General features: G+C 40.4%; 1 protein-coding gene across 1 annotated transcript in view; it reads right to left on the bottom strand.

The window, feature by feature from the left end:
• Positions 1–15,037, bottom strand: part of MPHOSPH8 (M-phase phosphoprotein 8) — a 60,781-nt gene extending 45,744 nt beyond the window's left edge. Inside the window, exon 1 of the mRNA XM_070577768.1 lies at positions 14,615–15,037. Within this exon, the coding sequence (XP_070433869.1) occupies positions 14,615–14,848 (234 nt within the window). The 5' untranslated portion in view covers positions 14,849–15,037. The remainder of the gene's footprint in view (positions 1–14,614) is intronic.
• Between the last annotated feature and the right edge of the window lie 3,324 nt (positions 15,038–18,361).

Genomic DNA, 18,361 nt, shown 5'->3' with positions numbered 1-18,361 from the left:
GGAGTCATACACAGATTATCTTTCTCTTGCTGGCTTATTTCACTTAACATAATTCTCTCAAGGTCCATCCATGTTATTGCAAATGGAATGATTTTGTTCTGTTTAGCAGCTGAGTAGTATTCCATTGTATATATGTACCACATCTTCTTTATCCATTCGTCTGTTGATGGGCACTTAGGTTGCTTCCACGTCTTGGCTATTGTAAACAGTGCTGCAATAAACATTGGGGTGCACAGGACTTTTGGGATTGCTGACTTCAGGCTCTTTGGATAAATACCCAGTAGTGGGATGGCTGGATAGTATGGTAGTTCTATTTTTAATTTTTTGAGGAATCTCCATACTGTTTTCCATAGTGGCTGCACCAGTTTGCATTCCCACCAGCAGTGTATGAGGGTTCCTTTTTCTCCGCAACCTCTCCAACATTTGTTGCTATTAGTTTTAGATATTTTTGTCATTCTAACGGGTGTAAGGTGATATCTTAGTGTAGTTTTGATTTGCATTTCCCTGATGATCAGCGATGATGAGCATCTTTTCATGTGCCTATTGGCCATCAGTATATCTTCTTTGGAGAAATGTCTGTTCATGTCTCCTGCCCATTTTTTGATTGGGTTGTTTGACGTTTTGTGATTGAGTTGTGAGAGTTCTTTATATATTAAGGATATTAAGCCTTTGTCAGATATATGACTTGCAAATATTTTTTCCCAGTTAGTGGGTTGTTTTTTTGTTTCAATCCTGTTTTCATTTGCCTTGAAGAAGCTCTTTAATCTGATGAAGTCCCATTTGTTTATTCTTTCTATTGTTTCCCTTCTCTGAGAAGGCATGGTGTCCGAAAAGATCCTTTTAATACTGATGTCAAAGAGTGTACTGCCTACGTTTTCTTCCAGAAGCCTTATGGTTTCAGGTCTCACCTTTAGGTCTTTAATCCATTTTGAGTTTATTTTGGTGAATGGTGAAAAAGAATGGTCAATTTTCATTCTTTTACATGTGGCTCAAAGACAATTCTTAATCACTCTGTTGATAAGAGATGGGTTGGTTGAATTGGTCCTGAAGTCCCCACGGTTACACTGGGACAAGTGAATTTCTACATGCAAAAGAATGAAGCTGGACCGCTACTTCACATCATATACAACAATTACCTCAAAATGGATCAAAGACCTAAACTTAAGAGGTAAAACCACAAAATTCTTAGAAGAAAACAAAGGAAAAGCTTCATGGCATTGCATTTGGCAATGATTTCTTGGATATGACACCAAAAGCACAAACAAAAGAAAAAATAGTAAAAAGGACTTCAAAATTAAAAACTTTTCTGCATCAAAGAACATTATCAACACAGTGAAAAGGCAACCCACAGAACTAGAGAAAATATTTGCAAATCACATCTGAAAGGGATTAATATCCAGAATATATAAACAACCCCTACAACTCAAAAACAAGTCAGACAATCCACCTAAAAATGGGCAAAGGACTTGAATAGACATTTTTCCAAAGAAGATATACAAATGGCCAATAAGCACATGGAAAGATGCTCAACCTCATTAGTCCTTAGGGAAATGCAAATCAAAACCATGAGGCACTACTTCATACCTACTAGGTGGCTATAATCAGAAACACGGAAAATAATGTGTTGGTGAGGATGTGAAGAAATTAGAACCTTCATACACTGGTGGTGGGAATGTAAAATAGTACACCTGCTGTGGAAAACAGTTTGACAGTTCCCAAAAAAACCCCAGAATTACCTCATGACCCAGCAATTCCACTCCTAAGTATACAGCCCAAAGAACTGAAAACAGGGACTCAAACAGGTATCCGTAAGCCCATGTTCAGTGCAGCATTATTCATAATAGCCCAAAAGTGGAACCAACCCAAGTGTCCATCAACAAATGAAAGGATAAACAAAGCATGGGATACGCAAACAATGGAATATTATTCAGCCTTAAGAGAGAAGGAAATTCTGACAAATGCTACAACATGGACGAACCTTGAAAACACTATGCTAGGCAAAATAAGGTGGACAAAGGACAAATATTGTATGATTCCACTCATATGAAGTACCTAGAATAGGCAAATTCATAGAGAGAGAAAGTAGAATGGTGGCTGCCAGGAGCTGAAGGGAGGAGGAACAGGGAATGATTGTTTGACAGGGACAGAGTTTCAGTTTGGGAAGATGAGAAAGTTCTGGAGATGGATGGTGGGGATGGCTGCACATGAATGTGAATGTACTTAATGCCACTGAATGGTACACTTAAAAATGGTTTAAATTGCAAATTTTAAGATATCCATATAAAAATATGGATATAAAACTACAATAAAGTTTTTTTAAAATAATCTGTTGTGTCCTGTGCCCATTTTCTCGCTCATTTATAATAATTAAAAAAAATTGCATGGCTATTAAATCTTTGTCATAGCATCCCAAATTTTTGCTTCTCCAGATTTCTGGCTTATCTTTTCTGCTCAATACCCAATCTTACTGAGAAGATACTCACAAAATAGTTTTCCACATAAACTGCAGAGTACCATTCTAGCTATCCACTGAACCCTTGCTCATTTTATTCACACAACCACCACGACAACAAACATCCCAGGCTGAGTGCAAGCACTGCTCCTTTCCATTTTACCCTTCCATCATGCCCACACTGCCCTTCAATCACTCTGCCATCTGCAGAAAGACCAAGCCACAGCATCTAGTAGGATTAGAAACTAAGAAATAATGGAAAAAGAGGAGACTTAGACTCTTAACCTTTAAAGATAATCCTGAAAATCCTTATAAATTTAAAATAGTAAGAGTGTATACATCAATATAGTTTTACAGTTCAGCTACATAAGTGGGCAGCGATACATTGATTATATCAGCCAAGAATGTATGCAAATTCTTTTTAGCAAAAAGACTACTGTTATATACAACTTTGTAAGAGCTTCTATGAAATCTAGTTAAAACTGAAAAAACTAAACAAAGAAGAGACAGCATGGTTATTGAAGAAGCCTGTATGAACAGAAGAGAAAGAAAGAAATCTCAGTCAGTGCTATGCAGTACTGCCTTAAAGAAAGCAGTATGCTTGACTTGTAGAAGCATCATGTGAACAGTTACATGGTGGCCTGCAGGAACATGCTAACTTATCCAATAATAGGGCACGGAAACAAATGATCTTAATTTAATACGGGCCAGAATATTTTTGTGTGTAAATCTGTGGTAATTTTTTTACTCAATGTAGCTTTTAAAGAACACTATTTACTTTCAAATGAGCCAGAAAAAAATGTGCATAAATAGAGAAAAAAGATAAAGCAAACATTAACAACTGGAGAATTTAGGTGAAGGTAAATGGAAGATTAAATATGATTCTTGCAACTTTTCTGATAATTTAAAAAAAACGGTGAAGGAGTGTCATCAGCATCATGGCGAAGTGAGTTCTCCCAGTAATCTTGCCACTCCACCATACAATGAAAAAGACATCCATATTCCAACAAAGGACATGCACAAAAGACGTCTGAGAGACCCACACAGCCATACGTCAGAGGGCAGACAGGCTGGAGCCCCCTGGAGGAGGTGGAATGGGCTAAGAGAAAACTTCGCTCCCTCCCCAAAAGACTGCAATCTGGGACTGTGCAGGGCCTCCAAGAGGGAAGGAACAGAGAAGGGCTGCTCATTCACGGGAACATCAAAGATCCCCGAGGTCCCTCGCAGTGTAAGGGAAAGCCCCTACCAAGGTGAGTAGCTATTACAGGGGTGGCCTCAACAAGCCAACACCCCAGGAGAGCAGATACCAAGAATAGAGTAAGCCAGCCCACAGGAGTGTGAGGAAAAAAGCGCCTTCCCCCACCCCAACTGCCCAGCACCGGCTCCACTGCCTGGGATTCCCGCACATTGCAGAAAGCTCAGAATACACAGATCTTTACTCCCACCCAGTGGCAACAGGTGCTGACTGTGACCAAATAATACCAGGATGTGAAAGAGCAAAGCCACCCCCTCTAGCAACATCAAAAATGATATTAAATCTCCAGACCAAAAAGAAAATGACTAGTCAGAAATCAGTCCTGAGGACAGAGAAATATGGAACCTAAATGACAGAGAATTCAAAATAGCTATCATCAAAAAACTCAACAAGTTAAAAGAGAATGTAGAGAAACAATTTAATGAGTTCAGGAGCTACCTCACAAAAGAGACTGAAACTACAAAGAAAAATCAACCAGAAATATTGGAGACGAAACACACAATGGATAAAATAAAACAAAATATGGATTCCCTGAAGGCTCGAGTGAACATCGTAGAGGAGTGAATCAGCATAATTGAGAACAGACATGTTGAAATGCCCCAGATAGAGGAGGAGAAAGAATTAAGACTAAAAAGAAATGAAAGAAGTCTCCGAGAAATATATGACGCAACTAGGAAATGCAACATAAAAATTACAGGTACTCAAGAAGGAGAAGAGGAGGAGAGTAGAGCAGAACGGTTGTTCAAAGAAATAACAGCAGGCAACTTCCCAAACGTGGGGAAAGAGATGGAAATCCATGTGGAAAAAGCTACCAGACACCCTAAATATGTCAATGTAAAAAGACCTACTGCAAGGCATGTAGTAGTAAAACTGGCAAAATGACAAAGATAGAATACTAAGGGCAGCAAGGCAGAAGAAAATAACCTATAAACGAAGCCCTATCAGGCTTTCAGTGGATTTCCCTGCAGAAACCTCACAGGCTGGGAGAGACTGGAATGACATATTCCAATCTTTGAAGGACAAAAACTTTCAGCCAAGAATACTCCACCCAGCAAAAATATCCTTCAGATATGATAGAGAAATAAAAACTTTCCCAGATAAACAAAAGCTAAGGGAGTTCGTAGACATGAGATGCCCTACAAGAAATCCTCAAGAAGGCCCTCATACCTGAAAAAAAAGGGGGGGGGGGGTGAAGGGGTTAAAAAGTATGGAATAAGGAGAAAAATAATTGGACAAATCAGAAAACTGTAGCTATAGGTTAGAACAGGTTAGCAAATACTCAAGTACAGCATTAAAGACAAAGGGAAGGGAAACACCAAAAACAAACATAATTTTGTCATTTTAACCACAAACTCACAACACAAGGTGGAATAAGATGTGAGAAAACAACTTCAGAGGGGAAGAGGAAAGGGACTGAATTGGCTTAGTGTAAGGAAATAAGAGGCCATCAGAAAATGGACTATCTTATCTATGAGATTTTGAATACAAACCTCATGGTAACCACTAAACAAAAAAGCAGAAAAGAGACACAAATAATAAGGAGAAAACAAAGAAACACAATATAAAAACCTACCTATCCGAATTGGTAGTCCGAAATACACAGGACGAGAAATAAAGGAAATGGAGGAGAATCGGAAAACAAGTGACAAAACGGCAGCATTAAGCCCTCATATATCGATAATCACCCTAAACGTAAAAGGACTGAATTCTTCAGTAACAAGACACAGAGTGGAGAGATGGATCAAAGAACAAGACCCAACAATATGCTGCCTCCAGGAAACATACCTCAGCTCCAATGACAAACACAGGCTCAGAGTGAAGGGATGGAAGACGATACTCCAAGCTAATGGCAAACAAAAGAAAGCAGGTGTTGCCATCCTTATATCAGACAAAGCAGACTTCAAGATAAGTCAGGTAAAGAGAGACAAAGAGGCACGGTATATAATAGTCAAAGGGACAGTCCATCAAGAAGAAATAACAATTGTAAATATTTATGCATCCAACACAGGAACACCAAAGTACATAATGCAAGTATTAACAAACCTAAAAGGAGATATCAACAACAACACAATAACAGTAGGGGACCTCAACACTCCACTCACATCAACAGATAGATCATCCAGACAGAAAATCAACAGCGAAACAGTGGAATTAAAAGAAAAGCCAGACCAGTTGGACTTAGACATATACAGAACACTCCATCCAAAAACAGCAGAATAAACATTCCTCTCAAGTGAGCACAGAACATTCTCAAGGATAGACAAGATGCTGGGAAACAAGGCAAGCCTCAACAAATTTAAGAAGATTGAAATAATTTAAAAGGGATCTTTTCTGATCACAATACTATGAAGCTAAAAATTAATTACAAGAAAAAAGCTGAGAAAAGGACAAGGATGTAGAGACTAAATAACATGCTATTGAACAAACAATGGATCATTGAAGAAATCAAAGGAAAAATAAAAAAATATTTGTGGACAAATGAAAATGAAAACATACCATACCAACTCATATGAGATGCAGCAAAAGCTGTATTAAGAGGGAAATTCATCACAATACAGGCTCACCTTAACAAACAAGAAAAATCCCAAATAAACAATCTCAAACTATACCTAATTGAATTAGAAAAAGAAGAACAAAGCCCAAAGTCAACAGAAGTCGAGAAATAATAAAAATCAGAGCAGAAACAAATGCTATTGAAACAAAAAAGGCATGAGAAAGGATCAATGGAACAAAGAGCTGGTTCTTTGAGAAGATAACAAAATTGACAAACTCCTAGCCAGAGTTACAAAGAAAAAAACAGAGAAAGCTCAGATAGATAAAACTAGAAATGAAAAAGGAGAAATGACAATGAATACCACAAAAATACAACGGATTATAAGACAACACTACAAAAAGCTATAAGCCAACAAAATGGACAATCTAGAGGAAATGGATAAATTGTTAGACTCTCAAAACCTCCCAAAGCTGAATCAAGAAGAAACAGATAATGTGAATTACATGTAAAGACATTGAAACAGTAAGCAAAAGCATCCCAAAAACTAAAAGCCCAGGACGAGGTGGTTTCCCTGGAGAATTCTAGCAAACTTTCAGAGAGGATTTAATACCTATCCTTCTCAAGCTATTCCAGGAAAACTACAGGCCAATATCGCTGATGAATAGAGATGCAAAAATCCTCAACAAAATACTGGCAACCGGAATACAGAAATACATCAAAAAGATCATACATCATGATCAAGTGGGATTTATACCAGGGACACAGGGATGGTTCACATCCACAGATTAATCATTGTGATACACCACATTAACAAAATGAGGAATAAAAACCACATGATCATCTCAACAGCCGGAGAGAAAGCATGTGACAAGCTCCAATAGCCATTTATGATAAAAAAAAAAAAAAAAACACCTCTGAACAAAATGGGGATAGAAGGAAACTACTTCAACATGGTAAAGGCCATATATGACAAACCCACAGCCAACATCATACTCAATGGGGAAAAACTGAACATCGAACGTCATCCCTCTGAGAACAGGAACAAGACAAGGATGCCCACTAACACCACTCTTACTCAACATAGTACTGGAGGCTTTGGCCAGAGCAATTAGGAAAGAGAAAGGGATAAAAGGAATCCAAACAGGGAGTGAATAAACGAAATCCCTGCAGATTGCAGACGACATGATCTTATATATAGAAAACCCTAAAGAATCCATCAGAGAACTATTAGAAATAATTAACAATTACAGTAAAGTTACAGGGTACAAAATCAACTTAAGAAAATCAGTTGCATTTCTATACTCTAATAACAAACTTACGGAAAAAGAACTCAAGAATACAATTCAATTTACAAGCACAACATAAAGAATGAATTATCTAAGAATAAATTTAACCAAGGAGGTGAAGGACTTACACAATGAAAACTCTAAAACATCACTGAAAGAAATAAGTGATGACGTAAAGAGGGGCCGGCCCCATGGCTGAGTGGTTAAGTTCACGTGCTCCACTGCAGCAGCCCAGGGTTTCGCTGGTTCGAATCCTGGGCGCAGACATGGCACTGCTCATCAAGCCATGCTGAGGTGGCATCCCACATGCCACAACTAGAGGGACCCACAACTAAGAATATACAACTATTTACTGGGGGGCTTTGGGGAGAAAAAGGAAAAAATAAAAATCTTTAAAAAAAGAGATGGAAAGAGATTCCGTGCACATGGACTGGAAGAATAACCATAGTTAAAATGTCCATACTACCCAAAGCAATCTACAGATTCAGTGCAATCCCAATCAGAATCCCAATGACATTTTTCACAGAAATAAAACAAAGAATCCTAAAATTCACACGGGGCAACCAAAGACCCTGAATTACTAAAGCAATCCTGAGAAAAAAGAACAAAACTGGAGGCAGCACAATCCCTGACTCCAAAATGTACTACAAAGCCATAGTGATCAAAACAGCATGGTACTGGTGCAAAAACAGGCACACAGATCAATGCAACAGAATCAAAAGCCCAGAAATCAACCCACACAGCTACGGACAGCTAATCTTCAAGAAAGGTGCCAAGAACATAAAATGAAGAAAGGAAAGTCTCTTCAATAAATGGTGTTGGGAAAACTGAACTGAAAGTAGACCATTATCTCATGCCACACGCAAAAATTAACTCAAAATGGATCAAAGACTTGAAGAGAATTCCTGAAACCATAAAACTCATAAAAGATAATATAAGCAGTACACTCTTTGACATTAAATTTAAAGGAATCTTTTTGAATACTGTTTTCTCAAAGGAAACAAAAGAAAAAATAAACAAGTGGGAGTTTATCAGACTAAAGAGCTTCTCCAAGGCAAAAAGAAATTAGGATCAAAACCAAAAGACAACCCACCAATTGGGAGAAAATATTTGCAAATCAAACATCCAACAAGGGGTAAATCTCCATACTATGTAAGGAACTCACAAAACTGAACAAAAAAACAAACAGCCTGATCAAAAAATGGGCAAAGGCTATGAACAGACATTTTTCCAAAGAAGATATACAGATGGCCAATGAACACATGAAAAGATGTTCAACATCATTAATCATCAGGGAAATGCTAATCAAAACTACACTAAGATACCACCTTATGCCTGTTAGAATGGCCATAATCACTAACACTAAAAATAACAAATGTTGGAGAGAGTGTGGAGAAAAGGGAACCCCCATACACTGCTGGTGGGAATGCAAACTGGTGCAGCCACTATGGAAAACAGCACAGAGATTCCTCAAAAAACTAAAAACAGAACTACCATATGACCCAGCTATCCCACTACTGGGTCTACCCAAAAAACTCGAAATCAACAATTCAAGGAGACTTATGCAGCTCTATGCTCACTGCAGTATTATTCACAATAGCCAAGACATGGAAACAATCCAAGTGCTCACTGACTGACGATTGGATAAAGAAGATGTGGTATACATGTACAATGGAATACTACTCAGCCAGAAAAAGACAAAATCATCCCATTTGCAACAACATGGAAGGATCTAGAGGGAATTACGCTAAGCAAAATAAGCCAGTCTGAGAAAGACAAATACCAGATGATTTCACTCATTTGTGGAATATAAACAAACACATGGACAAAGAACACAGTTCAGTGGTTACCAGGGGAAGGGGGGGTGGACACAAGGGGTGAAGGAGAGCACTTATGTGCTGACAGACAAGAAATAATGTACAACTGAAATCTCACAATGATGTAAACTATTATGAACTCAGTAAAAAAGAACAAAAGCAGTCAAAATGTCAGTAAACTTTTACTTCTACAAGTGAAGTTATAAATTTAATGTTAGCTATCAATTAGAATTGATCCAGTTGACAATGCAGATATTAACAACCATTCTCAAATGTTAATGACACATGGCAATTCTAGCTCCAGATTTAATTTACTGATAATTGTTGTCAGCTTTTATTTGAGCAGTTGTTTCATTCGTTCATATCACACGTATTTATTGAGGGTCGGTCTGTGTCAGGAACCTTTGGAGTCTTACGGGTACAGAATACAAAAAAACAGACGAAATCCCTGAGTCACATATCCTTTTATAGGAGTCATGTAGATTCAAATATTGCCCAGGGCTTTGCCATATATTAAGCAATTTCATGAGAGCCCTGGGATTTATAAACATATCCTCAAAATTCCAGAAATAATCTATCTTCTTGGTATCCAAGCTTTCTTTTACCTTAATTGGTGAGCCAAACTCAAAGGCAGTAAATGGTGCTCCTGTCCTCCTAGATCACATACACTAGATAATTAGTTAAAATTTTTTATTAAAAAAATCTCAAAGCCTGTGAGTCTGAGTGCATTATGAAAATAAAAGGTAAAAAAAAAAAAAAGTGTAATTGTAATAAAGCATTTCAGTAGACTTCAAGTGTGTCAATAATAGAAGTGAAAATATCTGGTCTGTTTTAGTACTGCTTTAAAATCAACAAGGAACATGTCATAAAAAAAAGACAGTTACAGGATGGACCTTGAGTGTATTAAGTGAAATAAGCCAGAGAGAGAAAGACGAACTCTGTATGACTCCACTCATGGGTGGAAGTTAAACACATAGACAAAGAGAACTGATTGGTGGTTACCAGGCGAAAAGGGGGGTGGGGGGAGAGCACAAAGGGTGAAGTGGTGCACCTACAACATGACTAACAATAATGTACAACTGAAATTTCACAAGGTTGTAAACTATCATAATCTTAATAAAAAGTTAAAAAAAAAGACAGTTACAATTATCAACAGCTAGAAATACGAAGAAAGAATAGCCTCTTGCATGCAAATTATTCTCAAATTGCTTTCCCATATGCTTGCAGGTCCAAGTTCCGAAGTAATGACTGGCTTGCTTGCTGGCAGCTGTAGTACTGGTATTAAATAACACAATTAGTCAAGCAAATAGTCAATGTAAAACAATATATGAACATGTAACAGTTAAAGTCGGAAATTCTTTTAAAGCACACCAAACATTTACTAATACTCTCAAATGTTTGGAAATTAAGCAATTTATTTGCACATAATTTACGGAAATTGAAAGATATTTCATCTGAATGAGAACATACTACATAATCTATGAGTTGCAGCCAAACTGAGATTACATGGTAATTTATAGTCTTACAGGTATATAAATTTGAATTTAAAAAAGGTTGAAAAATGATGAGCTTTGTATCTACCTCAAGATGTTAGAAAAAGACCAGTAAATTAAGGGGAAAAAAAAATAAAGAAAAAGTAGAAATTAATGAGATAAAAAACAAATATATAATTTAACATTAAAAAAGGGAAATATCACAACCAACTTTGGTTTATTCTATGAAGACAAAGTTGACTTAACATTAGGAAATCAATTTAATGGAAAAAAGAAAAATAATGCAATCATCTCAAAAGATGCAGAAAAAACTTCATGAAATTCAACATCCATTCATAAGTAGCCAGTAAACTAGAAATAAAAGGGAATTTCTTTAACCAACAAAGAGTAAATACACAAAAATTAATGGTTTTTCTATACACAAGCAATAAACAATAAGAATAAAATTTTTAAAGACAATTTACCACTGCATCAAAATATCAAATATAACTAAAAATAAATTTAATAAAAGATGTTCAAGACCTCAACAGAGAAAGCTATAAACCATTACTGAAAGAAATTAAGTTGATCCTAAATTTATCCATAGATTCAATGCAAATTCCAATAAAAATCTGCAGTTTTCAAGTGTGCAAGGAAACTGACAACTGATTCTAAATTTACAAGGAACGGTTAAAGAATAACAAGAAAGATTTGCTCAACAAAACCTGACCCTTACATTACACTATACACAAAATCAATTCCAAGTGAAGTAAAAAATCTGAAAGGGAAAATAATAGAATGTCTAGAAAAAAAAAAAGAGACTATCTAGGGTAGGGAAAGATTTCTCAAACCAGACGTAAAAAGTACTCAACACCAAGACAAAGACTAAGTTTTTCTACATTAGCCCTACAAACCTCTGTTCATCAAAGACACAGCAGGAAAAGAGATGTGCAACACATCGCTGACAAAGGACTTGAATCTAGAATATACACAGGACTCCAACAAATCAAGAAAGACAGACAACCCAGTAGAAAAAGAGATCTGAACAGCATTTCATGAAAGTGGATAACTAAATGACCAAGGAAAGAGTATATGAAGAGACGCTCAATTATTTCAACACTGATTACTACGGAGAATAAAGAGAAATACAAACTACAAGCAGGAAATACCATTCTATACCCACCAGTAAGGGCTAGAAATAAGTCCAACATTATCAAGTGTTGAGAGGATATGAAACAAAAGAAATTCTCATAAACCATTAGTAGCAGTGTAAATTGGCACAACTGCTATAAAAAAGTTTCCACTTAAAGGCTGAAGATACATGCGTCCCTTATGTCTGAACAGTTCCACTTCCAGGTGTACATAACCGAGAGAAACGAATGTGCACAATGCACCAGGAGACATGTTCAATAAAGTTTACAGAAGCATTATTCACAATAGATAAAAACTGGAAACAACCCAAACACCCATCAACAGTAGCAGAAAACACAGACAGTAATATATTCATGCAAGTGTACGCTATGTTGCCATGAAAATGAAAGAAACTACAGCTCCACACAGCGTGGATTAAATCTCACAAAGATAGTGTTGAACAAAAAAAGCAAACATACACAAAACAAATATTGTGAGATTCCACTTAAATGAAGGGAATAAAATCAGGTAAAACTAAAGTGTTGAGGAATGCACACTTAGGTGGAAAAATTACAAAGAAAAGCAAGAAAGTAATTACCATATAGTAATACAGGACAGTGATTCTAGGGGATGGAAACAGGTACCAATTGGAAGGGGATTCAAAAGGGATTCTGGGGCTGGCAGTCTAACACTTCCTGACTTGGGCAGGGGTTACACATGTGTTGCCTTTGTGATCATTCTCTATGTTGTATTATTAAAAAATTTACTTTACGCTAAATAATAGGACCAAATGTCCCCCAAATATCAGAAAAAAGTACCAGTTTTTTATTATACAAAAATGACTCCAATTCAAAATTGAAGCCAAAAACCCAAGATTTCTGTCAGATTTAATTTTTCTGAAAACACAAAAAAATTACATTTAGCAATAAACGGAAAGAACATAGCTAATGCATAAATTCAGTGTTAATACTATTCCCCCCAGCCAACATCCACCATAATGACTGTCTCAGTCTGTAACAGGAAACCATAGACTGGTGGATTACAAACAACAGAAATACCATAAACTGGGAATTTTGATAAGGGGGCCTCATAAACCGCTGTCGGGACCCTTTCGTTTGTCAGCTGGCTGGCTCACTCAAAGATGTTTATAAAGGAACTGCCACAGTCCTGTTCTGCCCAGCTAACACCTTTCATCTTATAAATCACTCTCACAAGAGCACCTAAAAATCCAAGGCCCAGACAACTAGAATTTTTACTCAACTTTACATCATTAAAGTCTAACTCTCCTTTAGTGTCTTAAACATTGAAGTTTCTTAGTTTCATCCACTTTTGACTAGCATATGTCTGAGACTTTAGGTACAGTGCCTAAAATTCTTTGGGACCTGCAAAATTAAATATTCTATGAATACATGCATCATCTTAGTTCTAAAGATATTCTCCTCCTAACAAATATTTTCTAAATATCTTCTCTGTGCCAAAAAGTACTGTTTTAAACGCAGGCGATACAAAAGTCTCAGACTGGCTCCACCTTTCACCTCAAAGCATTTACAACATATTTGGGAAAACTATACAGAAAAACGTTCCTATCTTTACTACACTGCAACCAGCAATAACATCGCTAGCACTGGATTTCAACTACTGATCCCCCAGTGGACGGGAGAACTTTTCAGTGTCCGCAGCCGTCTAAGCTACAATTCATCTCTGTACCCTCAGGACCCAAGCAGCACCTGGCAAACAGTAGTAGATTAAAAAAAAATGCTGAATGAATGGACAAAACAACTAAGACGAGTTGGCACATGACACATGGGAAATAACAGACACTGAAAAGAATACAATATAGAGATTCGACCACCCCGTGGGGCCTCTGGCCAGCTCACACGTATCCCCATCAGATTACTTTCCTACTGTCCATTCTTCTTCACCTCCACCCCCTCCCCTTCACTCCAGCCTCCAGCTCACAATTCATTCACTCATTTAATAATCTGATGTACACTAAGCACTTACTGCAAGCTAGGCAGTGGATCGAGTATCAGTGATACAAACATTAATAAAAATCATATTCTGACAAAGGAACCTACAATCTAGCAGGAAAGACACACATAAAGAACGATAACGTTTTACATGCTAAAACAGGGGTCTACACAAAGCGTTATAAGGGCACAGGTGAGGAAGCACCTCACTCTGCAGGGATCAGGGTCACAAAAGGCTTTCACAGAGAAAAGCTCTAAACTCGGAGGTCTTTGAGAGATGAGCAAGATTTCGCCGGGTGCTGCACAGTGCGACGAGGCCCGCGAGCGTGAGTGTGGCTACAACTGTGCAAGGCACCGCAGAGGGATGACGACGACCAGGTTGGGAAGACCTGTCACCGCCGCCTGTCGGGTGACACCGTGAGGGCGAATGGGAATTGCTGAAGATTTTTAAAGCAGAAAATTCACTGGCGCTACGACAAACACCGAAACGACAGCGCGGCCAATAGACTGCGAAGAGGAGGTTCTCTGAGGAGCGCTCCTTCCCAGCCCCGAGACGCGGCCCGCTTCGCGCATCTCAACACTCACGGCCACACAAACCCGGCGCTGGCCGCGCGCCTCCGGGCCCCGCCGCCCCCTCGCCTCCGCGGCGCAGCCCTTCCCGGCGCCGGGAGCCGCGCGCTCCTCCCCCGCGCGCTCCTCTGCCTCCTCGGCTCCGCCCGCCGCGGCCCCACGCGCACCCCCTCGGTCTTCATGTCCAGGATCTTCTCCACCTCGAACACATCCTCCCCGTCCTCCTCGCTGTCCGCTGCGGCCTCCGCGCCTCCCGCGCCTGCGTCCTCTTCGCCCACGGCTCCTACTCCTTCTCCTTCAACCTCCGGCGACTCGCCCTTGCCGTCGGCACCTGAAGCGGGAACTGCAATCACGCTCGCCCCCTCCTCCTCCTCCGTTGCCGCTGCCGCCGCCGCCGCCATAGCAGCAGCTCCGCAAACCGCCCAGGAAAAGCGGCTGCGACACACACGGCGGCGGCCGCTCGCGCTCCGCACCGGCCGTGACGCGGCTGGGAGGGAACGCGCCAATGGCGGGCTCGGGACCCTGGAGCGACGCGCACATCAGCCAATCAGGTGAAGGCGAGCGCGCCGGAGCCTGGGAGCCTCGGAAGCGGGTGGGCGGGCCGAGGGGGGGTGCTCGGGACGGAAGGGCGGGGCCGCGGCGCTGGCCAGCGAGGAGGGAGGGGCGGGCGCAGGCCCTGGAAGCGGAGGCGGGCTCGCCGCGGGGCCACTGTCTTTCTGCCGCGCGTGGCGGCCTCCGGAGGCTTTCCTCGGAAAGGGAGAGCACCCGCCTGCGCCCCGAGCTGGAGCGGCGAGAAGCAACGCCCAGCGATTCATGGATGTGATGAGACACAGCGCACAAGTGCTGTTATGTTTAGTGAGTATTGTTTAAAGATATAAATTTTAAAGGTTATCAGGTTAAATACCATGTTTTCCAAGTTCTAGTTTTTTTTTCTTTCCATTGAAAATATCAGAGGATACGATAAAAAGATTTTGTCCAGGTTTTGAATGCTGGGAAAATCCACTTAAGGATACAATATTGGACAGTGTCAAGATGGTGGCATAGGCACACTCTGAACTCACCTCCTGCCAGGGAGAAAACAAATTTACAGCTACTCTTGGAACAATTACCCCTGACAGAGAACTGAAAACTGGATAACAAGAACCCCCACAACAGGGGACAGTCCTGACTGAGATGGAAGAGGCAGAATTCCTTCCTGGAGAGAAAAAAGCCACCTTCGGAAGCCACAAAGTGTCACAGCCAGCCAGGAGCAATCCTAAGGTACCCAGCCCTCCTGGAGGAGCGGGGGCCTGAGCAAGGTAGCATCACCATAATGAGCAGCTTCAGGACTCAGCACAACTGAGACAAGTGTCATAATATCTGATTTTGCTGATTACTAACAACAACAGAGAATAACCCAGAAGAGCTAGGGGATGTTAGGGAAAAAAAAAGCCAGCTGTTAAAGGGCCCACACACAAATTCACCTGTGTTGGAGAGCAACCTAAAATCACCAGAAAAAAAGGTTCACAGTTCCTTGGTGGAAAGAGACTCACCTGATAGGCTCTGGGTGCATCTTAGTGAGAGGTGAGATCTCTCCAGGTACTGAGAATTGGCAGCCATTATTGTGACCAACTACAGGTGTGCTGACACAGACACTGGCGGATGCCATTGGCATCCTTCCCCATGCACTAGAGCACCAATTTAGTCCAGGTCAGCCAGGGCAGGCAGCCTGCCCTAGGGGCTGGCCCCACCCAACAGCAAGCTCTCAGGCTACTTGTGGGCCGACATAGGCAGAGAAGGTCTGCCTACGTGGGTCAAAGCGTGTGTGAGGATCACGTGGAATATGTGGGGCCTTGCAGTGGGGCAACTGGGTCTGCTCCAGGGGATTGGGGCATGCAAATGGGGCAGGAATACATTGACAGGGTCTCTTTGGCCCTGTGGGTGGTGGGCTGTTTCAGCTGCAATAGACTTGTGCTTCTCAAACAGCCACATAGGGATCAGCCCCACCTCCCAAAGCCTGAAACAATTGGGTGCTCCCATGCCTGGGCCAGCCTTAGTCAGCAGCAATCCTGAGAGAGCTGACAAGAGCCTTGCAGGCTGGAGGCCAACAGCAATTATAAGCCCCTGGGCCTAGCAACCAGCCATGCTGGAGGCCTAATCACTTAACAGGAAACCTACAACAGGAATGTGCTATTAGATCTTGTAGCCAACTGTGCTGGGGCTCCCCATGCCAGATAAAGTGACTGAAGGGTGCATAGCAGCCACATGCAGCTGAGCATTACAACCAGCCGGCCAGGGGGACAGCCTGGCCTCCCCATGCACTTGCACCAAGAGCAACCCTGCTGAACAGAAGGACACACATGACCCACACAGGGATATTCCTGGAACCTTTGGAACTGGTGACAAGACAGAAGCACACTGCTGGGCCTCATAAGGCATCTCTTACATAAGACCACCTCTTCAAGGTTGGGAGACATAGCTGAGTTACCTAATACAGAGATAGAAGGATAGCGAAAAATACAAAATAAGGAGACAAAGGAATACGTTCTAAGTAAGAGAACAGGACAAAACCAGAGAAAAAGAACTAAATGAAAAAGAGATAAACAATGTAACAGATGAAGAGTACAAACTAACAGTCATAAGGGTGCTCACTAATCTTGGAAGAAGAATGGATGAACTCAGTGAGAACTTCAAGAAAGAATTGGAAAACAAAAAAAGAACCAATCAGAAACAAAGACTACAATACTGGAAATCAAAAATTCACTAGAGGGACTCAATGGCAGAGTAGATGATACAGAAGAACGGATCAGTGAGCTGGATGAAAGACTAGAGGAAATCACCCAAGCTAGTCAGATAAAAGAAACAAGGATTATAAAGAATACGAACAGTCTAAGGGGGGCTGGCCCTGTGGCCAAGTGGTTAAGTTCGCACACTCTGCTGCAGGCGGCCCAGTGTTTCATTGGTTCAAATCCTGGGCACAGACACAGCACTGCTCATCAGACCATGCTGAGGCAGTGTCCCACGTGCCTCAACTAGAAGGACCCACAATGAAGAATGTACAACTATGTACCGAGGGGGCTTTGGGGAGAAAAAGGAAAAAAATAAAATCTTAAAAAAAAAAAAAGAACAGTCTAAGGGAACTCTGGGACAATATCAAGCACAATAACATTCGTCTTGTAGGTGTCCCAGAAGGAGCAGAGAGAGACAAAGGGGCAGAGAATCTATTTGAAGAAGTAATAGCTGAAAACTTTCCTAACCTAAGGAAGGAAACAGATGTCCAGCTACAGGAAGCACAGAGAGAGAGAGAGCACCAAACAAGATAAAGCCAAAGAGGCCAATACAAAGGCACATTATACTTAAAAAGTCAATAATTAAAGAGAGAATCCTAAAAGCCACAAGAAAAAGGCAACAAGTTATACACAAAGAAACACCATAAGGCTATCAGCTAACAGCAGAAACCTTACAGGCTAGAAGGGAGCGGCACAATATATTTAAAGTGCTGAAAGGAAAAAGCCTATAGCCAAGAATTCTCTGTCTGGCAAGGTTACCATTCAGAATGGAGAGAGAGAGAAAATTTCCCAGAAAAGCTTAAACTAAAGGAGTTTATCACCAAAAAACCAGCCTTACAAGACATGCTAAAGGGACTTATTTAAGTGGAAAAGAGAAGACCACAAATAGGAATAAGAAAATTATGTTTAAAAAAAGACAATAAAATCACTGGTAAAGGCAAATATACAGTAAGGGTAGCGGATCAACCACCTGTGAAGCTAATATGAAGGCCAAAAGACAAAACTACTAAAATTATCTATTTCCTTGGTAAGAGAGTAACAGATACACACACAAAACAAAAAAGAGGTTAGATATGATATCAAGAACGTAAACTGTGTGAGGGGAGTAAAACAGTAGAACTTTTAGTAAGAGGTCAAACTAAAGAG

Source organism: Equus przewalskii, chromosome 16 (assembly GCF_037783145.1).
Source record: "Equus przewalskii isolate Varuska chromosome 16, EquPr2, whole genome shotgun sequence".
NCBI lineage: Eukaryota > Metazoa > Chordata > Mammalia > Perissodactyla > Equidae > Equus > Equus przewalskii.
The sequence above is the reverse complement of the archived record's forward strand: the minus strand, read 5'-3'. Positions and strand labels throughout refer to the sequence as shown.